At 41.2% G+C, this 25,300-nt stretch overlaps 2 protein-coding genes across 6 annotated transcripts in view; one reads left to right on the top strand and one right to left on the bottom strand.

Annotated features, from left to right (window-relative positions):
• Positions 1 to 556: 556 nt before the first annotated feature.
• On the bottom strand, positions 557 to 22,006 carry RBM18 (RNA binding motif protein 18). Of its 2 annotated transcripts, none has more exons than XM_027104953.1 (6): positions 21,895 to 22,006; positions 19,084 to 19,212; positions 11,909 to 12,082; positions 8,501 to 8,587; positions 6,726 to 6,811; positions 557 to 2,598 (listed from the first exon to the last, which is right to left on the bottom strand). In XM_027104953.1, exons 2-6 carry the CDS (start codon positions 19,114 to 19,116, stop codon positions 2,439 to 2,441), a joined length of 540 nt encoding a protein of 179 aa, XP_026960754.1. In that variant the 5' UTR covers positions 19,117 to 19,212; positions 21,895 to 22,006; the 3' UTR covers positions 557 to 2,438. The 2 variants fall into 2 exon arrangements, with proteins under 2 accessions (XP_026960754.1, XP_026960753.1); XM_027104952.1 differs by having other exon boundaries at positions 11,909 to 12,035.
• A 2-nt stretch (positions 22,007 to 22,008) lies between these two features.
• The window catches only part of MRRF (mitochondrial ribosome recycling factor), a 55,476-nt gene continuing 52,184 nt past the window's right edge, over positions 22,009 to 25,300 (top strand). Inside the window, exon 1 of one of the 4 annotated variants that reach the window (XM_027104949.1) lies at positions 22,009 to 22,116. The gene's annotated coding sequence lies outside the window, so the exon portion shown is untranslated. Of the gene's footprint in view, positions 22,117 to 22,464; positions 24,571 to 24,641; positions 24,855 to 25,300 lie in introns of those variants that run through there. The other 3 variants (XM_027104948.1, XM_027104951.1, XM_027104950.1) reach the window with 3 other exon arrangements.

Here is a 25,300-nt window from a genome sequence, read left to right as displayed (position 1 = left end):
ACTGAGATGCCAATTATAGAAAATCAACTGGGTAGGGTTACAGTTTGCATTTGATAAAATAGGAGCTGAGATTAAGAAGGTAGTTCCCTCAGTTCTTCACTCTTGTATAAATCAAAATTGTGACTTAACTTTAGCAAAACAGTAAACCGATAAATAATTTTAAAGTACAGGTAACTTCATAGCAGTTGACCAATTAACACTTATATTTTAGAAGCGTTTTACCAAACCGCTTTCAGCATATTTATGACACACACATTTATTCTTTTGAAACCCCTACTTTGAAAGAGGGCCTAAGCACATTATCATACTTCAGGGGACTTCCATTAACAACTTCTTTTCAAATAGATTTATAGTGAGAACAGCTAGTCTCTTTACTCATCTCTAACAGAAGTAGGCAGGCAGAAAAGGTGGACAGAACTGCCTCTGAGGTCTGAGAAGGCACTTAGAAACAGCACCCCGCCTGGACACGCCGGCCCACGTCCTGAGGGGAAACCAGCCTCTCCGAGAGCCGTGGTCTTCACTGCAGGAGACGGACAAGAGAAGACACAACCGCAGACACCGTCTTGCATTTATTCACACAGAGGAATAAGAATTGGTACAAATAACAAACATTGCTTTAAATACAAATAAATAGCTCTGGTTTCTAAAGGAAACAACTCTAGATAATTCAAAGTTAAGTATTTTCTAAGTTCCTATTAAAAATAGAAGACTATTTTGCATTAATTAAGTCCTACTCCACCATAACTCTCTGAGGACTTAAGGATAAAATGGTGAATTCTATGCTCTCAGAAGTCACCAGAAAAATGGGAGATAATGCTCCTTCCTCCCTGACCTATCCCCCAAGTGGAAAGAGAGTTACTCGCATCTTAGACTGAGCTCATAAACGCAGGAAGTATTTAACATTTAAAGATATCTGAAAAGCTTTACCTTGGGAAAGGTGATAAGAATTTCTCTGAACCGGTTCTGTGAATTCTGAAACCTCACTATGCTGAAGTTTTGGTTCAAGTGTCTTAAATTCATTTATGCTCATAGGAAGACTTAAGTTCCTATAATGAAAGTTTCCTCTTGCTAGGAAAAATGACGGTAAACAGTCTGTACTAAGAGTGGCACGTTGGGTAACAAAATGATTTACCTGGTAAAGAAGCAATGGTGCTGCCCAATGAAACAGTCTGTCAACTTTGCACCAAAATGACCAACCAACACTGCTGACAGAAACACACTCCCAAATCTGTTGATTTCTTTTTCTTTCTCTACTGTTATATTTAAAATGTTCACAGAGGCAAAAAATATCTAGGGAGAAGTAGGTTCTAAAAATGAAGAATCGTTTTAAAGTCATGCAGTCTTTCAAGCCTTTAAAAACCACATAAAACATGAGGTCATTACAATCTCGGTGCCAGAGCAGTGCCTGCTCCATTGACTTTCTGTGTCCACTGCATGTCCCCACCTCACCCCACATAAGAGAATTTGATTTCTTCTACTCAGACCTCTACACAATTATTAATAAATAACATGTTTGTTAGAGATCAATATAGCAATGTTTAAGTTTTCAAAGAAATTTTGCTTTTCTATTTAGATTGACCATGATACAATTCCAAATAGAACATCCTCATGCTATTAAAAACAATCTCATGCAATAAATGCAATTTTAAAAGTCCCATATTAATAATGACATTTGGTATTATAGAGGCAGGATTATTCAGATTCTTAAAAAATGATCCCAGTAGAAAAACTGGATTTCCAAACAGAACTTCCATTGTGGTATAAAATGCTAAATTTCATTCTACAGTTTTGTCAATGCAAACAATTTTTTAAGATATACACCATGTTTTCCTAGTTGGGATTTTGAAACAATAAGCATAATTCTTAAACATATTACCACAACATTTGCTCAAAGAAACAGCTCTTTTTGCCAAGAACCTTTTCTTTTAGTCCAGTTGGAGGGATTTCCATGGAGAATTCTGGAACAGCAGTTCTGAACACGATTCAAAAATCTCTCACTTCCCTCCCTGTCTTTTACTTCTTCTTTATGTTGTAAAGACACTTGAGTACAGGAAAATGTTTTGTTTGTTTTTTTTATGACGGATATTAATAACTTAAGTTTCCTGATTTAAATAGTAACATTTTTTACGTTTGCCTTTCTCTCTGGCACACTATATACTGTTTCTGGAGTTACAAATCCAAACAAACCAGCCAACTAGAGCATCCCAGTGTTCAAATCACAGTTTTGGATACAATCCTATTTATTCTGGATGATGCTCAATTCCACACATACTTCAGGGAAGAAACATCCATAAGAACATCCAAAGACGTTATGTTACCAAACTCTAACATGTGACTGTGCTCTGTCGGATAGTACCATTCACAGCTACAAGCACAAAGGCAGAGGATTTCAGGTGTGGACACCAATTTGCTTTTGCTGTTATGGTAATTCATAACCATCATCTTCGAGATTTCCAAGCTGTTCTAGAATAAGGAGTAGTCCTTTTTTTATCTGGTGGCTTGAAGTAGGAATAAACAGGTGCTGCTGGATACTCTGCGTCAGGGTTTTCTGCCATCATTTTCAGCTTTGCTTCAATGGCTTTTATCTTTGCAGTGACACTGGAAAAAGGACAGCAGAGGATCAGAGTGGGTACATTCAGAGAATACCTGTGTCTTTCATCTTCTTTGTGCCTCTTAAGCATATCAGAGTAGCAACAAGATACTCAAACACAAACATGCAAGCATTTTACAGAAAACACATATAAAAACAATTAATGTTCTCATTTTAGGAAAGAGATCAAGTCTGGTCCATCTATTAAGTTTTCTCTGTAAGACACTGTTAGAAGTACTTTGCATATTGCTACATTTAAACCTCAGACACCAACACTGATCAGCACCTTAGTGTCTGTAGATAGTAGGCACTCAAAAATAATTTGTGTAGGAATTCAAAGCAGAGTCTGGAAGAGATGTGTACACTCATGTTCATGGTAGCATTGTTTTTTTCATGGTAGCATTATTCACAATAAACTGTGGAAGCAACCCAAGTGTCCATCAAAGTATGGATGGATAAGCAAAATATGGTATATACATATGCTACAATGTGGATGAACCTGGAGGACATTACGCTAAGTTAAACAAACGTTAAAAAGTTAAATACTGTTTGATTCCATTTACATGAGGTACTTAAATGAGTAGCCAAAATCACAGAGACACAAAGTGGAATGGTGGTTGCCAGGCGCTTGGGGGAGGTGGGAATGGGGAGTTAATGTTTAATGGGTGTAGAGCTTCAGTTTTACAAGAGGAAAAGAATTATGGAGACAGATGGTGGTGCTGGTTGTAAATTATGAATGTATTTAATACCGTTGAACTATACACTTAAAAATGGTTAAGATGGTAAATGCTATATTATGCGTATTTTACCACAATTAGAAGAAATGGAAGAAATGATTCACGTACGTTATATTCTTTACTTTACAGATAAAGAAAACAAGGCATAGAAAGGTTAACTTAGCTAGTGTTATACCGCTAGTGAGTGGCAGAGTTGAGATTTGAATACAATTGGACTCCAGAGCTATACTATGAGCTATATTATACTGTACCACCTTCTGAATCACTAAATAATAATGGGAAAAAAATCCTGGAACTCCTACAAAGTCCCTGTTTACTGACAAATGTGTGTTTAGGCTATCATTTAGAGTGCTTACAATGAGCCAGGCAGTGGTCCAGCATTTTACTTATATTGTTTCTAATCCTTGCAACAATATTGCAAGGGTTTTGATCCACATTTTACAGATAAACAAATGCACAGAGGTAGGGATTCACCCAAGGTTCACACAGCTAAGAAATTGTGGAGCCAGGATTCAAGCCCAGTTTATCATCAAAGTCCTTGTTTTTTCCTCTCCATTAGGTTGGGAGCTGAGTAGCCATGTATTAGAGAGAAGGGGTGAGGAGACACTGCAGAAGTTGTGAGGAATTCCCTTCTGATCAAGGTCACTGCTATCCCTGGACCAGAATGCAAAGCACTTAGGCAGAGTATTTTTTGGCCCACGACTCCCTTTATTTTCCATTCTGATGCTGTCAATGGTCTACAGTCCGGGACAGAAACTTGGGAGGGAATGTGCACATGGCCTTTTAGAGATCCTCAAAAGGCATACATCTGCACATACTCATGACTTTACACCGGCAACGTAAAATTAAAAAACTAAGTTGCAATAAAAAAGAACCCTGGGGGCTTCCCTGGTGGCGCAGTGGTTGAGAATCTGCCTGCCAATGCAAGGGACACGGGTTCGAGGCCTGGTCTGGGAAGATCCCGCATGCCGCGGAGCAACTAGTCCTGTGAGCCACAACTACTGAGCCTGCGCGTCTGGAGCCTGTGCTCCGCAACAAGAGAGGCCGCGATAGTGAGAGGCCCGCGCACCGTGATGAAGAGTGGCCCCCACTTGCCGCAACTAGAGAAAGCCCTCGCACAGAAACGAAGACCCTAGTCTAAATAAATAAATAAATTAAAAAAAAAAAAAAAAGAACCCTGGGCTTCCCTGGTGGCGCAGTGGTTGAGAGTCCGCCTGCCGATGCAGGGGACACGGGTTCATGCCCCGGTCCAGGAAGATCCCACATGCCTCGGAGCAGCTAGGCCCATGAGCCATGGCCGCTGAGCCTGCGCGTCCGTAGCCTGTGCTCCGCAACGGGAGAGGCCACAACAGTGAGAGGCCCGCGTACCGCAAAAAAAAAAAAAAAAAAAAGAACTCTGAGGTCTCACTGAGATGCATTCCAGCACCTTTTTCCATTAATGGAAAATTAACAGCCAGCCATTCATTCTGTATGAGTCACAGGGAAAACAACCTTCTCTAATTAGGCATAGATGTTAATCGAAAGATGTAAACTGAGGTTCTCTGGATTAAAAAATAAATGGAAAACACCAGGCTAGATTATCTAGTAAAGAGAGCAAACAGTGAAAATAAGAAACTAAAGACATGTTCACTGTACCATGGAGATCACCAAGCATAAATGCAGTCGTCCCTTCCTAACAGGAGTTAGATTTATGAAAACCTCCATGAAACCAATCTGTGATCAAGGAGGTTTACTCTCGTGGGGAAAATAGGATAGCCGAAATAAGTTCCCAGTGAATCTACAGAAGTCATTGGTTAGGGAAAAAAAAAAAAAAATTGGGAGTATAAAATAAAGCAGCACAAAATTAAGAAATATCAATGATATTAGACAAATTAGTAACTATAAAATTAATTTTAATTTACCAATTTTATCGCTCCTGAAAACATTTCAGGATCACCTTCCCCTGCAGTTTAATGAGATGCCTGTACATCTGTTTTGTTTGGTGCAAATATATAGGAAAGGTTTTTTTTTCCCTGTCTGGCCCTCTGTCCAAATAGGCATCATTTTCCTGACTTCATGACACTGTTGATTTCCTTTTTTTTTTTTCTTTTCTTTTTTTCGCAGTGCGCGGGCCTCTCACTGTTGTGGCCTCTCCCATTGCGGAGCACAGGCTCCGGATGCGCAGGCTCAGCGGCCATGGCTCACGGGCGTAGCCGCTCTGTGGCATGTGGGATCTTCCCGGACCGGGGCATGAGCCCGTGTCCCCTGCATCGGCAGGCGGACTCTCAACCACTGCGCCACCAGGGAAGCCCTTTTTTTCATTTTTATTGGAGTATAATTGATTTACAATATTGTGTTACTTTCAGGTGTACAGCAAAGTGAATCTGTTATACAAATATATATATATATCCACTCTTTTTTCGATTCTTTCCCCATATAGACATGTTGATTTCTGATCCTTATGGAACACTGATGATCTTTCACCTATCTTCTTCCTCGCCCCTGGAACAGACTTTAGAACAGTAGTCCTGCATTTACAGCCTGGAGTTTCTTTAAAGCAGTAATTAAAAGACTGAATGTTTAAGTCCAGTAAACCTGTCTTTGAATCTGGACTCTGCTATTTGCTACCTGCGTGATCTTGGCCAAGATATTTTACCTCTCTAAACTTCAGTTTCCTCATTTGTAAAATGAGTACAACTGTACTTTTACCAGAATTTTTATAATTCAATGACATACGGCATGTAAAGTGTTTAGCACAGAGCCTGCTTCATGGTGAGCTCAATAAATCCTGGCTTTTGTTATTGTTAACATTTCTCCCTAGGCTACGATGCAAAGTAAACCCCTCTACTTCTGCTCACCCATCTACTTAACTTCCGCTTTCTCTACTCAACCCTCAATTCCTTCTGTTTTGAATTAACTCCAAGGAAGGAAATGATAATTTGTACTTACTAGAACCAAAACTGTTATATTTGCTGAAATCGTAGATAAAATTAAAGTGCTACAAACCCGAATTCTGTATAAAGGAACTCATAGCTGGGGAGGAATTCGTGTATGATGACAAATGCTGAAGATAATCAAGGTCTTATTAAAATGCCTGTTTTTATGGCAAGGACTGAATCTGCTTTACCTTTGCATTCCCAGTGCCAAGTATAATGGCAGGTATATGGTAAGTACACCCAGCCTCTTTTGAGTGTATGAATTCTGTAAATGGCTGGTACACACTCTTAGGCGTATGGGAGGAGGTGAAATGTATACATTCTGGAGACTAACTGAACACACTTCTCAGCGTGTCAAGTTAGTAGATTCTACTCTAAATTAAGAGTCCGAAGGTTTACTAGAACCGGAATGAAGGTTAGAATGAAGAGATGGCTCAAGCTCTTGCATACCTGCTTGCGTCTTCCTGTAGTACACCTTCTTACCTTAGGTTAGACTGAGTGGGCTCAGTGCTTGAGGATGGCTCAAGACTAATCGGAAGGACCTTATCATTCTTGTTATGATCGTATCTCTGCAAGTAAGAAAAAGGCAAATTACCTCACCTGGGCAGAAACCAGCCCTCTACTGCAGTGCATGTGTTCAGAAATCCTAATACCATCAGTGTATCGTTAGATTATTTTTCAACAATCTTAGGACTGCTTTATGTTTAGAATTAATGTAGACGTCCAGACAGTTTTGGCCTAAAAGTTATAAACTGAGAAATTTAGAAGAGGCTTCCCATCTAGCCATCAGTCCTCCTTATTTGGTAGGGAAAGAATTTCAGCCTTTAAATTCGCAGATGGTACAGACACACAGCAGGATTGCCCTCTCACATTCTTATTCTGTCATACGTCACCTCTTACAATATTTATTTTGCTTTATTCCAAGCACTTTAAAATTTTGCTAGATTTTTGCAAAGTACCAACCATAACATTCAACTCTTAACAGATTTAAGTGGAGAAGAAAAGTAGTAACAGCTTTCAGCCACTGATATAGAAAACATTCTCCAGGAAGAGTAGTTTATTTGATGTCAGATAATTATATACTTCTTTTAAAAGGTAAATACAATATTAAAGAGCAATCAGGAGCCTCTGGTCAAAAAGATGTGTAGGAGAAGAGAACTGCAGGGCACAGAGATTTTCAAATGAAAGACAGAACGAAGGATGATTTATTTCTCTTGCATGTCTTTTCAATGAGATGCAGAATGAGAAAATGACAGCCAGTCTGGCAAATGAGACTTGATTTTCTTTTGAGTAAAAAAGCATTTGGTAATTCTCTTTGCTGCTTCTATTTTTAAGGCAATGGGTCCTAGAAATTGAGAAGGCTCTGTGGTTACCTGGAATACTCATAAAGATCCAAAGTGTCTGAGCTCCGTTCTTCAGCTTGGACACTGAACTCAAATGTTCTATTTCTGTGACTCTTTACTGGGAAGCTTGTTGGGTACAGTCTCTGATCAAAACTCATGCTCATTTAGCTAAAGACTGAGGCTCCAAATCTAGCTGTCACAAATCTTTTTGCAGACAGGTCTGTAAAGACCACACTGCAGGAGGAATAGAATCAACTTTGGGGATTGCTCCAGTGCACATACTTCACCTGTGCTGGCTGTAACAGAAGACTGTTCTTTTTTTTTTTTTTTTTTAAAGTGGTTGTAGATTTTCCCAAGAGAACAAGTAGGAGATGAACATGGCAGTTCACCACTGCTTGGGCCTTGGAGTCAATACAGACACTGCAAAGTCCCACAAATAACTCTTAAAATCTCTGGAGTAAGGAAATGTCAGTGCTTTAAGCACTCTTACAAACTACCCATTTCGCAAGCATTTAGAATAAACAATTCAAACTCTCCAAAGAACTGAGAGGCTGGGAAGAGTCTAACAACGCCTAAAGCAACTAATTTTAAAAATAAATACATTTTTTCCTCCAAAGAACAACCCCCACCAAAAAAATGATAGAGGTCTGAGTATACATATCAGTCACATGGAAGAATCAATCAAAAACAGAATCTGTGGGTATGCGGAGAGAAACGACGAAGGAACTTAATCCCTCCTGAGATGTTTCTCAAAAGAAAAATCTGGCAACACACATGGTAAATACAAGTAGGAGACCAGAGTATGGCTGTTCCAGATGTGCAGAGGCTTGGATGCGAATGGGCAAGTGGACAACTGTCTTTCGGAAGATTCATTTAGGATGAGCTGATGCTGTCTTTCTAGTCTGTTAGACTCACCTTCACTTGTGCGTGTGCCCATCGCACCACCAGCTTCTTAGACAGAGCCAGCTTGCCATTGAGACACTGGATGGCTTGTTCTGCTTCCTGTTCAGGAAAGGGATTAATGTTAGTCAAAGATTCAAATGCCTCACTAGCTTTGATGGCTGAATTTCTAACTGTTTTGTTAAACAAGTGGCAAGGGTTTACAAGAAAAAAAAAAAGGCAGAATAGTAAAAAGGGTATGAGTTTTTGTAATCTCAGTCAAACAAAAATTCAAATCTTGGCTCTGCCACTTACTGGCAGCGTAATATTTAGCAGGTCAGTTAATCTCTCTGGATATTATCTTTTTCACCTGTAAAATATGGACATTGCTTGTTCCTCAGTGGCCGTGAGGAGTCAAAGAGCGCATGTAGAGCACGGAGCATATGGTAAGCACTCAACCAACGTCAGATTATTAGCTGACCGTTGTGTGGCCTATTGGGTGATATCTTTCTACATACTTCTGTTAGTTAGAGTAGCACCTACTGTGTCAAGAAATTGTACTCCACCAGGGACTCTGAAACTATATCCTGGACTAGGGCTTATACTCCCTGAATCCAAAGTGAGAAACAGTAATGGCTTCAAAGGATATGGGAGTGAAGGAAACCAGGCCGGAAAAAGCAGGAGTGAGTCAAAGAGACTACGAGCAAGGTATCTCTGTGGGCCAATCTCTGCACCTGGTTTTCAGAGCCAGAACTTCCCTGACCCTGTCCCCATCAGATATAGGAGCAACGAGGTTGAAAGGAATTCCTGAGGCTGGGTAATAGGCACTCTAGGACATTCCCAGGAAGCCTGGCTGTACTTTTCCATCCTGCCAAGCCTTCTCTGCTCCATTTGTATCCATGAGGCATTCGGCCAAGCGTAACCCACGTTTACTGGGAGTGAAGAAGCCCTTAAGGAACAGGAAGAGGAACAAGGAGAGTCCGAGGCTCAGTGTAGGACATTCCAGTCTGGTTTTCCCAGTGACTCTCTTATTCCTCTGGATCCTGCCGGTATGACATTCAACAAATATCTGAGTACCTACTACGTGTCAAGTATTCATCACTGGCATCCTTGCCTCACTATGGCACGCAAAGTTAGAAGGATAGATGAGACATTTTATTCTTAAGTTTCACTTAGTGAATTAGAATTTACATGACACTCTCCATTAATTCTGTAGTATCAACAGTCATAAGGTGCCAGCAGGTGATAAATGTTTGAAAAAAGAATTTCCCGTCTCTGTAACTTGTTTCAAAATTCATGTATCCAACATTATTAAATGCCAAATGTGTTTTCATATAAACCCTCACCTATTCTCCCAACTTCCTAAAAGGTAAGGAGGGTGTGTGTTTTTAATCCCCATTTTTAGATGAAAACTGAGGTCAAAATAAGTTAAAGAGACTCGCCTAAAGTTAATAAATGGAAGAGTCAGAAATAACAGGCTTTGTGACTTCAAGTTTAGTGTTTTTAAACCAGCATCTGGGGCTTCCCTGGTGGTGCAGTGGTTGAGAGTCCGCCTGCCAATGCAGGGGACACGGGTTCGTGACCCGGTCCGGGAAGATCCCACAAGCCGCGGAGCGGCTAGGCCCGTGAGCCATGGCCACTGACCCTGTGCGTCCGGAGCCTGTGCTCCGCAACGGGAGAGGCCACAGCAGTGAGAGGCCCGCGTACCGCAAAAAAAAAAACCAGCACCTGTCCTCAACATGACCACTGATTTTAGTTGTCTATAAAAATCCTCAACATGCTCTATCATTAGGAAAGAACAAAGTACTTTAAACTGCTAACTATATAGAGCACATTTTCAGTTCCCTCAAAACAAACCTTGAACAATTAGAACAATAATGAATCACGTACTGCCTATCACATTTGCAAAAATTAGGGGAAATTAACAAAAAAAATTCCCAGCACTGGTAAGGACAAATGACACTCTCAGACAGTTTCAGAACATACTGACACATCACTTCTTGAAGGCAATTTGGCAGTCATATTACGAAAAAAAATTGTGGCCTTTGTTGACACCACTCCATTTCCATGAATATAGTAAATATGTACATAGAGCTAAAGAGACGTTCACTGCACTGCTGACACGTGTGGAGATTAGTTAAGTAAATTACCATACGTTCACAGAATATTATGCAGTCATCAAAGGTGACACTGGTTAGTTTTTAAACTGAGGTCTAAATAATAAAATTATAGATCAGTGAATTTTTACATATATCTACAGCTACACCAGTGAAACCACAATATGATACAGAATGTTATTTTTTTTTTTCTTTTTTTGCGGTACGCGGGCCTCTCACTGTTGTGGCCTCTCCCGTTGTGGAGCACAGGCTCCGGACGCGCAGGCTCAGCGGCCATGGCTCATGGCACGAGCCCGTGTCCCCTGCATCGGCAGGCGGTCTCTCAACCACTGCGCCACCAGGGAAGCCCCAGAATGTTATCTTGATGTGTATTAGATGACAGAAAAAATTTTAATTTTCTTTCAGTGGTAAATAGGATATATAATTCTGTTTGTGTGTTATAAGCTGCACATGTTTTTTTTAAAAATTGTGTACATGTGTTTGTGTGCGTGTGTATGTGTGTATGAATGTGAAGAAAGAAGGGACTACAAAGATATACAACTAAATATTAAAAAACTGATTATTTCTGGGTTTTAGGCTAATAAATGAAATTACTTATCTATATTTTCATCTGTAAGAAACAGGTATCACTTTTACAGTAAGAAAAACATACAAATACAATTATTATTAATAAAACAATAACTAGGCAATGTTCTCACACATGACTAATAAAGTTATAGAGCTATAAGCAGTGTCTCCATATTTAATAACATTCAAATTCAATTCCTTTATCAATGCATGTCCCCTCCAAGGACTAAATTTTAATACGGATACATGGATACATCATGGTTGAAGCTGGAGGTTCTCTTTCTCTGTATATATTCAAATTTGTCCACATTTATTCTGAGACATTGAGAAGAAGGATACATTTTTAAGAAATAAAAATAAAAGAGAGTTTGTGGGCGGCTCACCACAGAGAGGGAGGGCTTCTGCACCACGGGGCAAAACTACTGAAAGAAAAGGAGGCTTTGTTGGCCAGCCACTAAAGGAACAAACAAAAGAGAAGAGGGAGGGGCATGTCCATGTGCTTAATGTGGGCATCCCAAAGCATCTGGTCAGAAAAGTAGGTCAGCTGCCTGAGACTGCCAGCCTGGGGAGGGTAGACCTTGAAAGCTGTTCACTAATTCAGTTGTTTACCGAGGATCTCCTTTAGGACTCAGAGCACAGCACACAGAGATGAATCAGACATGGCTCCTGCCCACAAGGAACTGCTACTCTAGTAGTCAAGAGGGATGCACAGATAATTATGAGAGTGTAAGTACTGGGAAAGGGGGAGAAGTTCAATTACCTGCTTAGTTTCAAAGTTAACGAAACAGTACCCTCGAGGCTGTCCCTCCAAAGCACCTGACTTGTGGAAGAGGAAGTCGAACTGCTTCACCTTGCCAAACTTCTGCAGGAGCTTGAGGAGGTGGTATCTATGGAGAAAGAACAGCCCCTGAGACACTCTGGGAATTTGGTCAGCCTGCGAGATAAAAGCAGGAGATCATTTACCCCAGGGATAAAATCTCACATCACTGCCCCCTGCCTTCCTCCAAACTGCCGTGTTAGTTTATTTGGCAAACAGAGTTGCTTGCCTCTATTTGGAATGGGGACTAGAATTGTCATGGCTATGCGTCTGTCCAACACAAAAATACCAAACAAAAAAACCACACCTAACAAACAGCTGTCTGGCCCACAAGCACCATTTGTTTTTCTTTTGGAGAATAGCTCAAAAATTGTGTCGATTTATTTATTTTCAATTTCTTGGCAATGAAATAGTATTTGTGAATAACTACAACTCCATCAGAAACACACACTCACACTCCAAATGCAAAGGCCAACCCTACCTCAAAAATAAACAAAGTAACACATATACATTCATACAAACAACGAAACAATCCTGGAAGACTTCCCCGTTAGCTTTCATAGTTAATCATTAGCCCCAAACTGCACTTGAGACAAATTCTGCCAAAAGCCAAACCACAGCTAGTGGCACTTCCATAAGTGCTTGAGAGTTTCCATCCCTGACGTGACCGAATGACAGGACAATGTGGAACCGCAACGTGATGGAGGCTGGTCTCACACAGGCAGGGGAACCTGGCCGGTCCTATAAATCATCCCACTGCAGGTAACTACCCAACCTCAGTTGCTTCAATACGATTTATGCTCTGGTGTGGCTGAATAAAGAATCTAGCTGGCCAAGGAAGGCATTTACTACTGGCAGGAGGTTTACCCCAAGCTCTTTCTTGCCACTCTGCCCCTCACCCTCTTCTTGGATTCCTTTCTCTAAAACTTACTTGGTTTCTATAGAGCTTTTAAGTTATTCAAACAGATGTGGCCTTAACAGGTTGCTGTGGCCAATCTCAATTCCGACTTCCTGTCATCTGATGTAAGGGTGAGACAAACCAACAGCTCTCCCGTTTCCTTTTCCTTTGGCCTTCCTCCTGGCATCCTCCACGCTATTCAAATGGAGTCAAGGCTTTCTCTAAACAATGCTGTCCCTGTGATACTAAAAAGGTATCAGCCCACATGCTAAATCTGTTATTACTGGGAATTCTACCCCACAGGGAGTCAGTAAAGCTGTCTTTACAGCCACATTCATATTCACATTGTTTTCTAGGAGAAAACTCATCAAGATCTTATTCTTGAGTAAGAATCTCCTTTGGGAGGCAGGAAGATATGAAATGGATCATAAGCTACACTAAATTTGAGACAATGCACATCAACAAGCAAGCCCATTATCCTGGATCAGGTCCTGACACAGTGGAGCAAGGAAGACATAACACAGGTCTTTTACTGGGGCAGGGGGCAAGGATCCCAAGGCATACAGTGGATATTAATCTGGTCTTTAGATCTGTTTTGAAGGAGAAAACAACCATAACCCTCTAGTTTCCAAACTCTCAATTCCTATCACGATACCTCAACTGCTGGTGAGAATGAATGAGGTGATTCTTCAGGGGAAAGGAAGACACCTAAAGTGCAAATTTCTGGTTTTACTTGGTTTTCTGAATATGCTTACAGCAAGGGTGGGTCTCTCAAGTGCGCAGATGGGCTAGAAGAATCTCTCTCAGCGTCTTTAATTCACAGCTGCATCTTCCACTTACTATACACATTCAAACCTCAACACTGCACCAGTTGCCATAAATGGTGGGTCAAATCTTTTTTTAAAAAAACAACCTAAGGGCTACGGTGGGCCGGTCATCTTTTCATTAACTCCATTCTGCTTAATAGCAGGAAGGTAAGGCGATCGGCATTTCCTAGGAAATGAATTTTAATTTACTCAGGGAAAAAAAAAAAAACTCCAACAGATTATTCTTTGAAAAGCTAACAAATGCGTTCTGCCCGAGAAGTGCGACCTTAAGATTCCAGGAACATCTGCTTAGGTCCGCGTCTTTCAACTTCTCCAGGATTTCTTTCCTTGTTTGATAATTTCTTGAAATTATCGGAACACCGAAACAAAAGGAATGAAATGTTTACTATTTTGCTTCCTGGAGATGGAGACTGCAAGCTCTGATAGTGAAAAAAGCCTGGAGAATCTTGCTTTCACATCTGCAAGCACTTTCATCTGCTGCTGAAGTACGGGAGAGCTCGCTACTCATCAGAGCCTTGCTTCACTTAATGAAATGTGGGCCCTGCAGCCTTCGGGAGCCGGAGAATTAGTACACCAGTCCCATACATATTTCTGCAACATAATTAGTGTTTTCTGTAATGGGTCTTTAAAATGGCCTTCCTGCCTAATGGCACAGAGGGAATTAGTCTATATGAATTAGATTAGGTTAAGATAGACACCTACAAATGTGTCAAGAATTGTAGTATTAGGCACTTGACTATCCAAATGAATACAACTAAGTCTCTGTCTTCAAAGACCTGACATTCTGGTTCGAGGACAGAGAGATGTAATCAAACAATTTTAAAAGTGTGAAGCTTGCACACAGAGGTATGTACGTGAGCACACAGATGAAGAGGACCAGCTGTGCAGGGAAGGCGGTTAGTGAATACCCTGTGTAAAGACATAAAGGTGAAAAAGACTGAGCCAACGGCAGACAGTGGGGGCTCTTATACAGTAAGTGAAGAGGCTAAAAGGCAGGCAGGGGACAGGTTGGGAAAGATGTGTGCAGGAGGGAATTTTAATGTGATGCTGTAGGTACTGGGAAGCCAACGAAATGACATTTAAGATTCTTTTTAATGCACAATTTGTTTTAGAGAAAATTTTTTTCATAAATTTACAGAAATTATTATGTGGTGGGTCTTTATGTTCTATGCCTTATATGTTTTTAAATGGTCTTACTTTGTTTCAAATTTAAATAAGTAAATAGTAAAGGCTGTTTTATGCAAACCAAAGCATGAGAAGCAGCACAGGTCATGGAGGAAAAACAAGGAATGGGCTGAGAGAGAAGCGGGCGTGTCTTCAGGTGGAAACACTCTGTTCTTACATGCTCATGCGTTTATAATCCCTTGAGCTTAGCTCTGAAAGTCTACATCCGAAGGACATTTCCACCCAGGTGGCTCTCCATTGCTTTTAAGTTTACTTAATAACGCCAGGCCTGACCTCCTCCTCTCCACAAACTATGCCTCTTTCCAGCTATTCCGCTGGCTGGTGTGGACATGATTCTTTTCCATTTCTCAGGCAAGAAACATCAGGATCATCTTTAGCTCTCCGCTCCTCTTCAGTCACCTTCTTCATCTCGCAGACTCCACCCAGTGGTCTCCAAGGTCACTGTCTCTATCTAGGTGATATTAATGGCAGGTCCGCAGCTAATCTTCATCTTCAGTCTTTGCCCCTCCTATTCATCCTTAATACTGATGTCTGATTTTCCTACTAAAACATCACTTTCATGATGTTGGTCTCCCACCAAACACTCACGAATCTCTTCTACGTGAAATTCAAACTTGTCTGAATAAATTTTATAGATCCTGTCTTAATCTGATAGCATTCTCTCTCTCCAACTACTATTTTCATTATCGTTTAGTATTCAACCTCCCTTTTAGTCAAAAAGGTCTTCCCGATATTCGACTCATCCATAACAATACTTCTTTTTTTTTTTTTTTTTTTTTTGCGGTACGCAGGCCTCTCACTGTTGCGGCCTCTCCCATTGCGGAGCACAGGCTCCGGATGCGCAGGCTCAGCGGCCATGGCTCACGGGCCCAGCCGCTCCGCGGCATGTGGGATCTTCCCAGACCGGGTCACGAACCCATGTCCCCTGCATCGGCAGGTGGACTCTCAACCACTGTGCCACCAGGGAAGCCCAACAATACTTCTTATTCCTACTTATGTTCCTTTATTTATGATTCACCCTCCATCCAGAATGTTCTTTCTTTTAGAATTTCTACTGGCTTTGTTCTCTCTCATACTTCTCCTTATACATAACGCAGTGGCTATTAATTTGGCTTTCTATACAGCACATTTAATATTTAAAAAAGAAAGCAGTGTTAACCCTCTCAGAAGAAACCATGGTATAGAAAATAGATGTCTAAAGACATTAATTTTTTCAGCTTCTCTATTGAAGGCACTAGTAATAATATTTAAAGTTGTTGTTTTTACTCTTACAGTTAGACTGGGTCCCATAACATTTAAAGGAAGTCCTCACAATGAAAAATTTAGAATAGAATACTTTAGGTTATGACTGTCCAGTTACATGGACTGTTAGAATATTTGTGCAAAGAGCCCTATGTTAGGTGCCAGGAACTTAGTCCTATCATTAACTACTTAAGTGAACTGAGTCAACTCCCTTTACCTTTCTTTACTTATAAAGTAGGGAAGTGTTGTCTGTTCTACCTGCCTCACAAGACTGTTGCAAGCTTAAATAAGAGGAACTAAAGAAATATTAGAGCTAGAAGACATTTCCAGAGCATTTAGTTGAACAGTCTCACTTTATAGGTAAGAATTATGAGGTACAATATAGTTGAGAGGAATCCAAATATAGTCGAAAGAACATAGGCTTGGAATCTGCTACCTCCATAAATAAGAGTATATCATCATTCCCTTAAATCCAGATCTCTAAGATCTATTTAGTTATACAGATATTCCTGGCATGTAACATGGTCCTAAAATGGTCAGTATTGCAACTACAAACTGAACAGAGTATCAGGGTGCTAGACAGTCGGTCAGCAATGCGTATTCTGTTGAGAAGAGGCTGATGGACATCCTACTATAACTTGAACACAACTCAGATTAGTAACAGGCACACACGCACATAAGATGAATAGAATTATTATAAAATAAACTTTGAAAAACTGAGTGGAAAAGGTTTTTTTCTTTAAAAAACTTCTGTCAAGAGTCATTAGAACTTTAGAGATTTGGATTCAAATAATATTTTCTGAGATTAGACTACAAGCTGGGTACCACATGTTCACACAAGTTTCATCATGCTGCCCTTCGATGTTTGGGAATGACTGCATTTTAATAATTAGTCTAGGTCCATCGTTACCTACATCTTGAAAGGAACAGGATCTAGAAGTTTATGGACTTCAAAAACTTGGAAGAAAATCACATATTTCTACAAGATGAGACCTACCTTACTATAATGTTAGGTTTCTTTGCTGTAATTAAGTAAATTAAATGAAGTAACACTATGCATTTCATGCTAACCATAAGCTACAACTGGTAGTTATGTCATTAAGAAGAAATTTAATAAATCAGTTTGTTTATCGAGAAAATATTTTAAGATAAGGAATCCATATATGAAATACAGTAGAAATGATCTCTGGTAATACAGAGGTGGGAAGTCACAGGTGGAGCCAGCAAGGCCCTGATCTGTAGTCTAGTACTGGATGTCCACCTTTGTCCTGATATGAGAAGAGCAGAGATACCAGTGGGAGAGTTTTTGATTCAATGTTCCTGTTAATGCTGTAACTAAACAAAACATCTACATACTCCCACTTATGACATAAACTGAGGTGGCAGATGCCCATTTGAACCTTCCTGTCAAGCAGCAGGATACAATTATAACAAGAATATCATTACAGGGAACCCCAGCTAAAACAATGAACATTGTTTCCACACTCCAGATTTCCATTCAGACAAGAAGAGGTGGGAATGGAAACCACTCTTGGAAGCATCCTCTCACAGCCTGGGTTATAGATGATGGAAACAGCTTCTCTGTTTAATTCCCTCATTAACTGAGAGCTTGGGCAGGTTCACACATTCATCCTCAACGCCATAAGTCATAAAGAGAGCCAAAATAAATGCACAGTCTATATTTAAGGGCCCTCGTGATCAAGGTAACATAATTAGGGGGCAACACACCTTAAATACCATCATAATTTCTAGAGCGACCCAACGGTGTCTACACTTAGCCAGTTTGAGCTTGAGCAGGTTTAAGGAACTGAACATTCTGTCATGATCCTGATATGTTAGTTTACATCTCTTTCCTCTCTCATAATCCCAACCCTGTTATACACCTCCTCTAAGCAGATTCCCTTGTTTCCTCTCTCCTTGCTTTTAACACTATTCCACAGGGAGTAACTTCTAGGACTGAGGCTGTAACCCATGCTTGCTTCAAGCGTTGACCCCAAATGGCTCAATCCACCCACGCTTGGCTATCCTGCCACCAACCACCACCTGCCCCTACAGAACGACTGGGGGAAGGAAAAACCTCTCAATTCTCTCTGCTAAGAAATTTCACTCCACTATAATATCCACAAAGGAAAGAGTGGGGAGTCAAGACAATTCAATTAGCTTTGTCACCATGGACAAGGCACTTCTATCTCTTGGGCTTCAGTTTCCTCTGCTGTAGGATAAAACAGCTGGAATATATCAGAGTCTTTCAAGGGTGCTCCACGAGTCCTATAAGTGATTGCCAAAGAAAGGGTGACTGCGGCCCAAAGGCACTGGGTACACCTTGTTCTCCCTTTAATCAGAGCAACTCTGAGCTTTTATTTTATATCTAGGTTCTGTACTTTAATAAGACAAGGCTCCTCAGATTTAGAAACTTTGAAAATTGCCTAGCATGGCACTTGGCACAGAGTAGGCACTCAAATCATTTAATGAATGAATGAAAACCAAAGTGACTGGGGTATCTCTAAGATTCCTTCTGACTTTCCTTGGTTCCATGGCTGCTTAACATGAATTAGAGTCAAGTGGTACCTCTCTGCCTTTTTGTGAAAATACTGATACTTCTTCTGTTTGTTCCTTCATTTTGGGGAATGAAAGTATGCCCATGGCTGGTTTTAGGAAATAATTTCCTAGTCACTGGGTACAAGGATTCGAAATAGTTGAAAATTAGGAGAACATCTTAGGCAAGCAGGAAAAACAAGTAATATATGGTTTAAAGGGTATCTAAGTCTGTGTCTATGCAGTAGAAGAGTCCAAATGTAAGAAAAATGACAAGATGACATGCTAAAACAACATATTCCCTTCAAAGATAATTAAAACATAAATAAAAGGGCCAAAATATAGCCTATATCCCTTGAAAATTCTTCTGAACATCCTCACCACAAGCATCCCAATTTTGTAGGTAATGAATTAAAATATATTAGACTCACTCTGTGATTTTGGGGTCCAGGTTGCCAATCCATAACCGGTGCCCTTCCTGTAGGGAACCCTCTGAAAGGATGGATGCATTCTCCAGGGGAAGAGTTTTGGTTTCTGCTTCCATCAATCTCTACGAAATACTAAAGGAAATGTGAATATTCAGACAGGAAAGGAGCAACATGTTGTGAACATGAGACTTCAAATTCAATTCAACAAACATTTATTCAAGGAGGGCATGCCCTGGGCAGTCCTTCAAAGGCTTCAGTTATTCCACAAACAGGGCCCCAGCACCAGTTCCCTTGGGACAGCTCCTCCGGCAGCCAGAGAGCAAAAGCTTCCATTTAAGGTGAAAGGGGTGTGGTTCTGTGTGTAGAAACTAGTTTTTCTCTTCTGAAGCCAGAGGCTGACTGGGCAGGAGGCCAAAGTCTCTACTACTACATGATACTCCAGTTCAACAACCGTCACCCAAAATAAGCCTTGGAAACCACCAGAAAGTGAGTCTTAATGACACTTAAGGGTATGGGTGGGGAAGAACAATAGTAAGTAATCAATTAGCTATTATCATGTCTAATATTTTGGGAGACACTGGGAAGAAGAGACTAACTTGCTCTGTAGTTATTCCAGTTCCATTATTTACTAGTTCTGTAACGGTGGGCAAGTTACTTAACCACTCTGTGTCTCAGTTTCCTCATTTGTAAAATAGGGGTAATAAAGAGCTATGCAGATTCACTGAGTTAATACACCAAAAACATTAAGAACAATAAATGCATGGCACCTAAGAAGCATTCAATTAATTTTAGCTTAAACTATTACCGACTTAGTTCCTGAAACGTCTCATATCACAGCCACAAAAGGAGGATGAGGGTTACGATGGAGACAGTAATGTAAAGACCAAAAACCTTGCGGTCAGAAGGCCTGGTTTCAAATTTTGGCATTTCCATTGGAAGTCATTTCATTCTTAGCTTCAGTCTCCTCACCTCTACATAATAAACCTTGCCCTGCTTATAACTTAGAGTTGCTGAGAAGACCAAAAATGACACAACAGGTGTAAAATAAAGCTTTAATGTATGATGTGGTAGAGGAAGGAAAATAAAGGGGCTGGGAAGATGGCAGGCTGTGACAGACTTCATAACTCCCTGCTAGAGAAAACATGTCCTGTAAAACCAGAAGTGCCTCCGAGATCAGTGTTGCAGGAACTGCGTCTTAATAACAACAGCTGATATACTGAACACTGCCATTCCCTCTTATTCAACTCAGCACAGCTTATACGGGCTAGCACATAGCAGCCCCTCAGGTAATTGTTTGTTAAATGTGTTTATCTACCTCCACACATGAGGGTATTTTTCTTCCTCTCTCATTCACATGTTCAATCTGTTCCATAATGTGAGACAAGCAACTAATAACTGCTAAGCCCTGGACTATGTGCTGAAAATAGAGAGATGAACGAGCCATAGCTCTTGCTCCTACTTCCTGGGAGAAAGGTAAAACAGGCATAAGTAGAATCCCAGGTGTGGAAACTGGAGAGGCGAAATATTTTGTCCTTTCCTGTCCTTTCCTTCTACTTACAGATCATTCATTCAAAAAATTTTTATAGAGCCTCTATTTTCCAGGCAGTGTCTAGGTACTGGGGACAGAGCAGTGAACAAGCAAAGTCTCTGCCCTATGCATGCTTATATTTGGAAGAGGGGCAGGACAAGACAAAAGGAAAATAAATAATCAAGATGTAATTTGTGGTAAGTGCCGCAAACACAGTTAAGCAAGGGGATTTGACAAAGTCTAGGGATGGGCTACTTTAGAATTAGTGTAAAGGGAAGACCTATAGGAGATGACATTTGAGATGAGACTTGAATGATAAAACCTTCTGATACTAATACCAACAGGAAATAGTATCACACGAGGGAACCATTTTTAGTGGGAAGAGTGCAGGATATGGGGCCAAAAGAGAGGCACTCAAATCCTGGCTTTTGCACCCAGTTATTTTGTGACTTTAGAAAGTCATGATTGCCCCTTAAGTGTCCGCTCCTCAGAAAAGCTTTCCCTAATAGAGCAGGGCATCTTGTTAGTCTCTATGACAGCTACCTTTTTCTTTCCACATAATACCAGCTCAATGTATCACATACTCTTTTATCTTCTGTTTCCCTCACTAGAATGTAAGTCACTGGAGGACAGGGCCTTACCTATTTTGATGATTCTATTCCCGGCACTTAGTACACTGCCTAGCTGCTGGCTGGTACTCAGTATTTACTGAATGAATGAATGAAACAAGCCACTTCCCCACTCGGAGCCTCAGTTTCTTCCTCCTTCCTACAAAGGGCATAATTATCCCTATCTCAAGGGTTGTTATGATGCTTAAATATGACAATACACGTGACAGCTCGGCACAGCACTTTTTGAGGAACGGTAAAGTGTGGTAAGTGATCAAGATGCCATATGACAATCAAAATCCTTTGGGTTCGCAATGGCGACAACCTCTTACATTCACAGAATTCACAAAACGCTCCCGCCCACCCCCCACCCCCCCGCTGAGCTACAACGACCCTGGAAGCCACGAACAGTCATTTGGGGAAACTGAGGAGCAGAGAAGCAGGCACTTGTTCCTAAAAGCTAACGGTAACGGTGGGGTCAAGCCTGGAATCCGGGCTTCCCATCCCTGGCCGCGAATTCCCAGATGCGATGGGTCATTACTCGGATTGTTATTTCCGGGCCAGCAGCGGGACAATCCGGGGCGGGGCCTGAGAAGCCGTCTCTCTAGGGCAGCCTCCTCTGGGAGCCCCTCGCGGGGCCGGCGCTAAGATGCAGAGGCGCGTCGCGGCCGGACTCACCTCGTCACCTCGGCGTAGTCCCCTCGGCTCATGCCCCCAAAGCAAACCCCGACTCCACGGTCAGACAACCCTCTAGACGCGTCCACCTCAGCGCCGCCAGCTGCCAGGCCACCCGTGACGCACTACGCCTGCGCCGCCGCCCCGCCCCGTGACGTCACGACGCCCGCGCCGCCGCCGTCGCTGCGGTCGTGCGAGTCTTCCTAGTAGACTGGGCGCTAGCTGGTGAGTGGCCTCGGCACGGCCTCGAGGCGCGCGCGGGGCCCGGGTGCCAGAGATCTCTACTCAAGGACCTCTGGGGGACTGAACACCCGGACGCGTTCCATTGGAATCCGGCTTGACCTTTACGGCTGAGGGCGGGACCTGCTGATCTGAGCGAGTCTGGGGGCGGGGCTCATCTCATCAGCTAGGAACTTCCAGGGTGGGAGGCGGGGCTTACTAAATAGGGACAGCTACTTAGTAACTTGCCACCTGGCTGGAGCATTTAATTTTCATAACAATCTTTTGGGGGTAGGGTTTTTTTTTAATAGAATTAAGTCCAGACCCTTTATTTATTTATTTATTTTGGCCGCGTGGCATGTGGGATCTTAGTTCCCCAACCAAGTATCGAACCCACGCCCCTTACTCCCAGGGGAGTAGGTATTTTTAATCCCCCATGCTGGAGAAAGGGAAGCTCAGAGAAATAACTTCATCGGGTCACGTGGCTAGTGAGTGAGGGCGCCCAAATTCCAAAGCCTCAACTTTTAACCATTACTCTGTGCGGCCCAGTGGCAAAACAGTTGTCATTTGAATAGCACTTCTATATTTACAAAGTGCTTCTGCAGCTCTTATCTTATTCGATCGTCCTGATAACCCTGATAAATATTATTGTCATCTACAGATGAAATTGAGGCCCAGAGATTTTGACCTGTCGAAGGTCACATACCTAGGAAGTGCTGGAACCAGCACTCTTTCCCAGGTCTTCTCTAAGTTTGATGCCTTTTTCCTGTCACCCCACTCTCTCACATTCTCAGAATCTTGGAGAGCTTTATAGTTAGAAAGAATGAAAACCTAGTCTGACCCTTCGTTTTATAGTTGAGGAAAGAAGACCTAGGTAGAAGAAATGACTTGATACAAGTCTCAGGTCATCAGCAGAGCTTACACAAGTGCTTTTTGAATACAGGGTAGTTATGAATCTAAAAAGGATGGCTGGCAGGGAGTGATGAGACAGGAATATTGGAATCCAGCCCTCCTAGCTCTTAGGCAAAAGCTCTTTCTCCACGTGTTAAAGTGTCTCATCTTTCCTTTGCCTGTGTCAGGGACATGATCCTGCATAGAGTCAGATACTGTAAATGCCTTCACATGGCACTGAATTTAGAGAACATGCCCTATTATCTCTACGTGAAAAATCTGGCAAACCAAGAGATAATGGAAGCAGTGGGAAGTAGAGCCTAGGACCTACTGTCTGAGGCTTAGATTTCAGTTCTGGTGCCGGCATTGTGACCTTGAGGAAGGACTTAATCTTTATAGACTTTCGCTCATGGATTCTTCACATTTATTCAGTGTCTCCTATGTTCAGAACTGTGGTAGGGACTGGGGATGCAGCCGTGAACAAGACAACCATAGATTAGTCCTTGTACTGCTTATAGTCTTATGGAGGGAATTAGACAATAATCAAATAACTACACAAATATTAACTGGTATTGTTAAAGTAGGTACTATGAAAAAGTACAGGGTGCTATGAAAGTGGGCTATAGGACGTTTGACCTATTGGGCTAGAGGAGATAGCCAAGGAAGGCTTCCTCTGAGGAAGTGATGCTTAAGCTGAAATCTGAAAGAAAAGTGTGAGGTAGTTCATTAAAGAGGTGAGGGAAGATCATTACAAGTAGATTCAACAGTATTTTTGAAGACCCTGGAGCAGGAAGAATATTCAAGGAAATGAAAGATCAATTTGCTTATTTGTAAAATGTGGGTGATTATCACAACCCTGGTTACTGTGAGAACCAGGTAACACATGGAAGTATTTTATATACAACAAGGATCTGCGTGTGTGCACACCCACATTTATAAAAGTCTACATATCATAAGCTAATATACAGCTGGATTGGTAGGGGTTGCTGGGACAGTGGATAAACCAGGACTTTGTGTTCCTCATCTATTTCTTTACAAAATTAAAGTGCACCTTCTATGGAAAAACAGGAAAATTCAAGTTTGAGAACCTCGACTTTGGATAAAGAATATGTGCTTCAAGTAGTTTTAAAAAATGTTTCAACAGTTGGAAAAATAATGCCAGTAATTATACTGCCTTATGTACACAATCTAGGATAGTGTTTAAGAGCACAGACTCTGGAACAAAAGTGCCTGAAATAAAATCTTGGGCAAATTATTTATCTTGTGCCTCTGTTTCTTTATCCGTAAGATGAGTATAATAATAAGTACATATCTCCTAGGTTATCATGAAGCTCAAATGAGTTAATATATGCAATATATCATTTAGAATTGTTTCTGGCACATAGTTATAACTATATGATTATAAGCTATTGTTTCATTATTGTTATAATTACCTTTTTAAAGGCTCATTAATATCACCATGAGAAAGATGCAGTGGAAACTGTAGCTCAGAGAGGCTGATGATCTCCCTAAGGTCACACAGCTAGTAAATGGGCAAACTGAGATTCCAGTTCAAGACCGCATCCAAAGGTCAGATATTTCCTGCTGCATTTTTTTTTCTGAGTGTAGGTTCATTTTGTTGTATAATACTTGGGCTCCCATAATGGTTCCTTTCCTAGACCTTACTTCTCTGCTGAACTGAGTGTTAATATGCATGTTCTTAAGGTAAAGGGTCCAAGGGATTGCCTTTATTGACCTTCCACTTTGAAGTTTCCTGACTTCTGTGCAATTAAAATCTACGCCTTAAGCATTTCAGCAGTGTGGTTTATTTATAGAGTCGTCTTCCGGTTCACGTGTACTGGGTCTGCTTTTGGGTGAGTTTTCTGTCAAAGGTTGTTTATTTCTAACCCATTTTGATTTCCTGTTGCTTTGTGGATTGGTATTATGACCTGCAACAGGAACACCAGGAAACCTGTCTTAATGAAACAGCCAGATTGAGACCCTGTAGATTAAAAAAAACAACTATATTATACAGCCATATTTGGATATAAGTGTGGGTTAGGCATTAGCTGTATTAGGCAAAAACTTACATATAGAAACCTCACTTAGAGGCACATTTCTGTGAACAGTTTTGCTGCTCCAGGGCGGAACTATTAGCTCCATGCCCTTGGTCAGTGACAGTCTCTTTGAGCCTCAGCTTCTACGTCTATAAAAAGGAGATTATTATACTCTCTTTGTGGCATTTTTGAGAGGATTAAATGAATAATATGGGTAAAGCAGGAAGCCCAGGCCTGACCTCCATTAATAGTAGGTATTAATA

Source organism: Aethalodelphis obliquidens, unplaced genomic scaffold (genome assembly GCF_003676395.1).
Source record: "Aethalodelphis obliquidens isolate GAN/ISIS:26980383/991018 unplaced genomic scaffold, ASM367639v1 scaffold7, whole genome shotgun sequence".
NCBI classification, from domain to species: Eukaryota; Metazoa; Chordata; class Mammalia; order Artiodactyla; family Delphinidae; genus Aethalodelphis; species Aethalodelphis obliquidens.
This window is presented reverse-complemented; position numbering and strand designations above follow the sequence as displayed.

Excerpts from the sequence above, each read along its gene's own strand:
- RBM18 (XM_027104952.1), bottom strand. The coding sequence starts at position 19,196 with ATGGAAGCAGAAACCAAAACTCTTCCCCTGGAGAATGCATCCATCCTT. Across the intron at positions 12,036-19,083 it reads CTGGACCCCAAAATCACAGA|ATACCACCTCCTCAAGCTCC; the intron begins GTGAGTCTAATA and ends CTTTCTCCATAG. Across the intron at positions 2,599-6,725 it reads CCCACTCAGTCTAACCTAAG|TGTCACTGCAAAGATAAAAG; the intron begins GTAAGAAGGTGT and ends TCCTTTTTCCAG.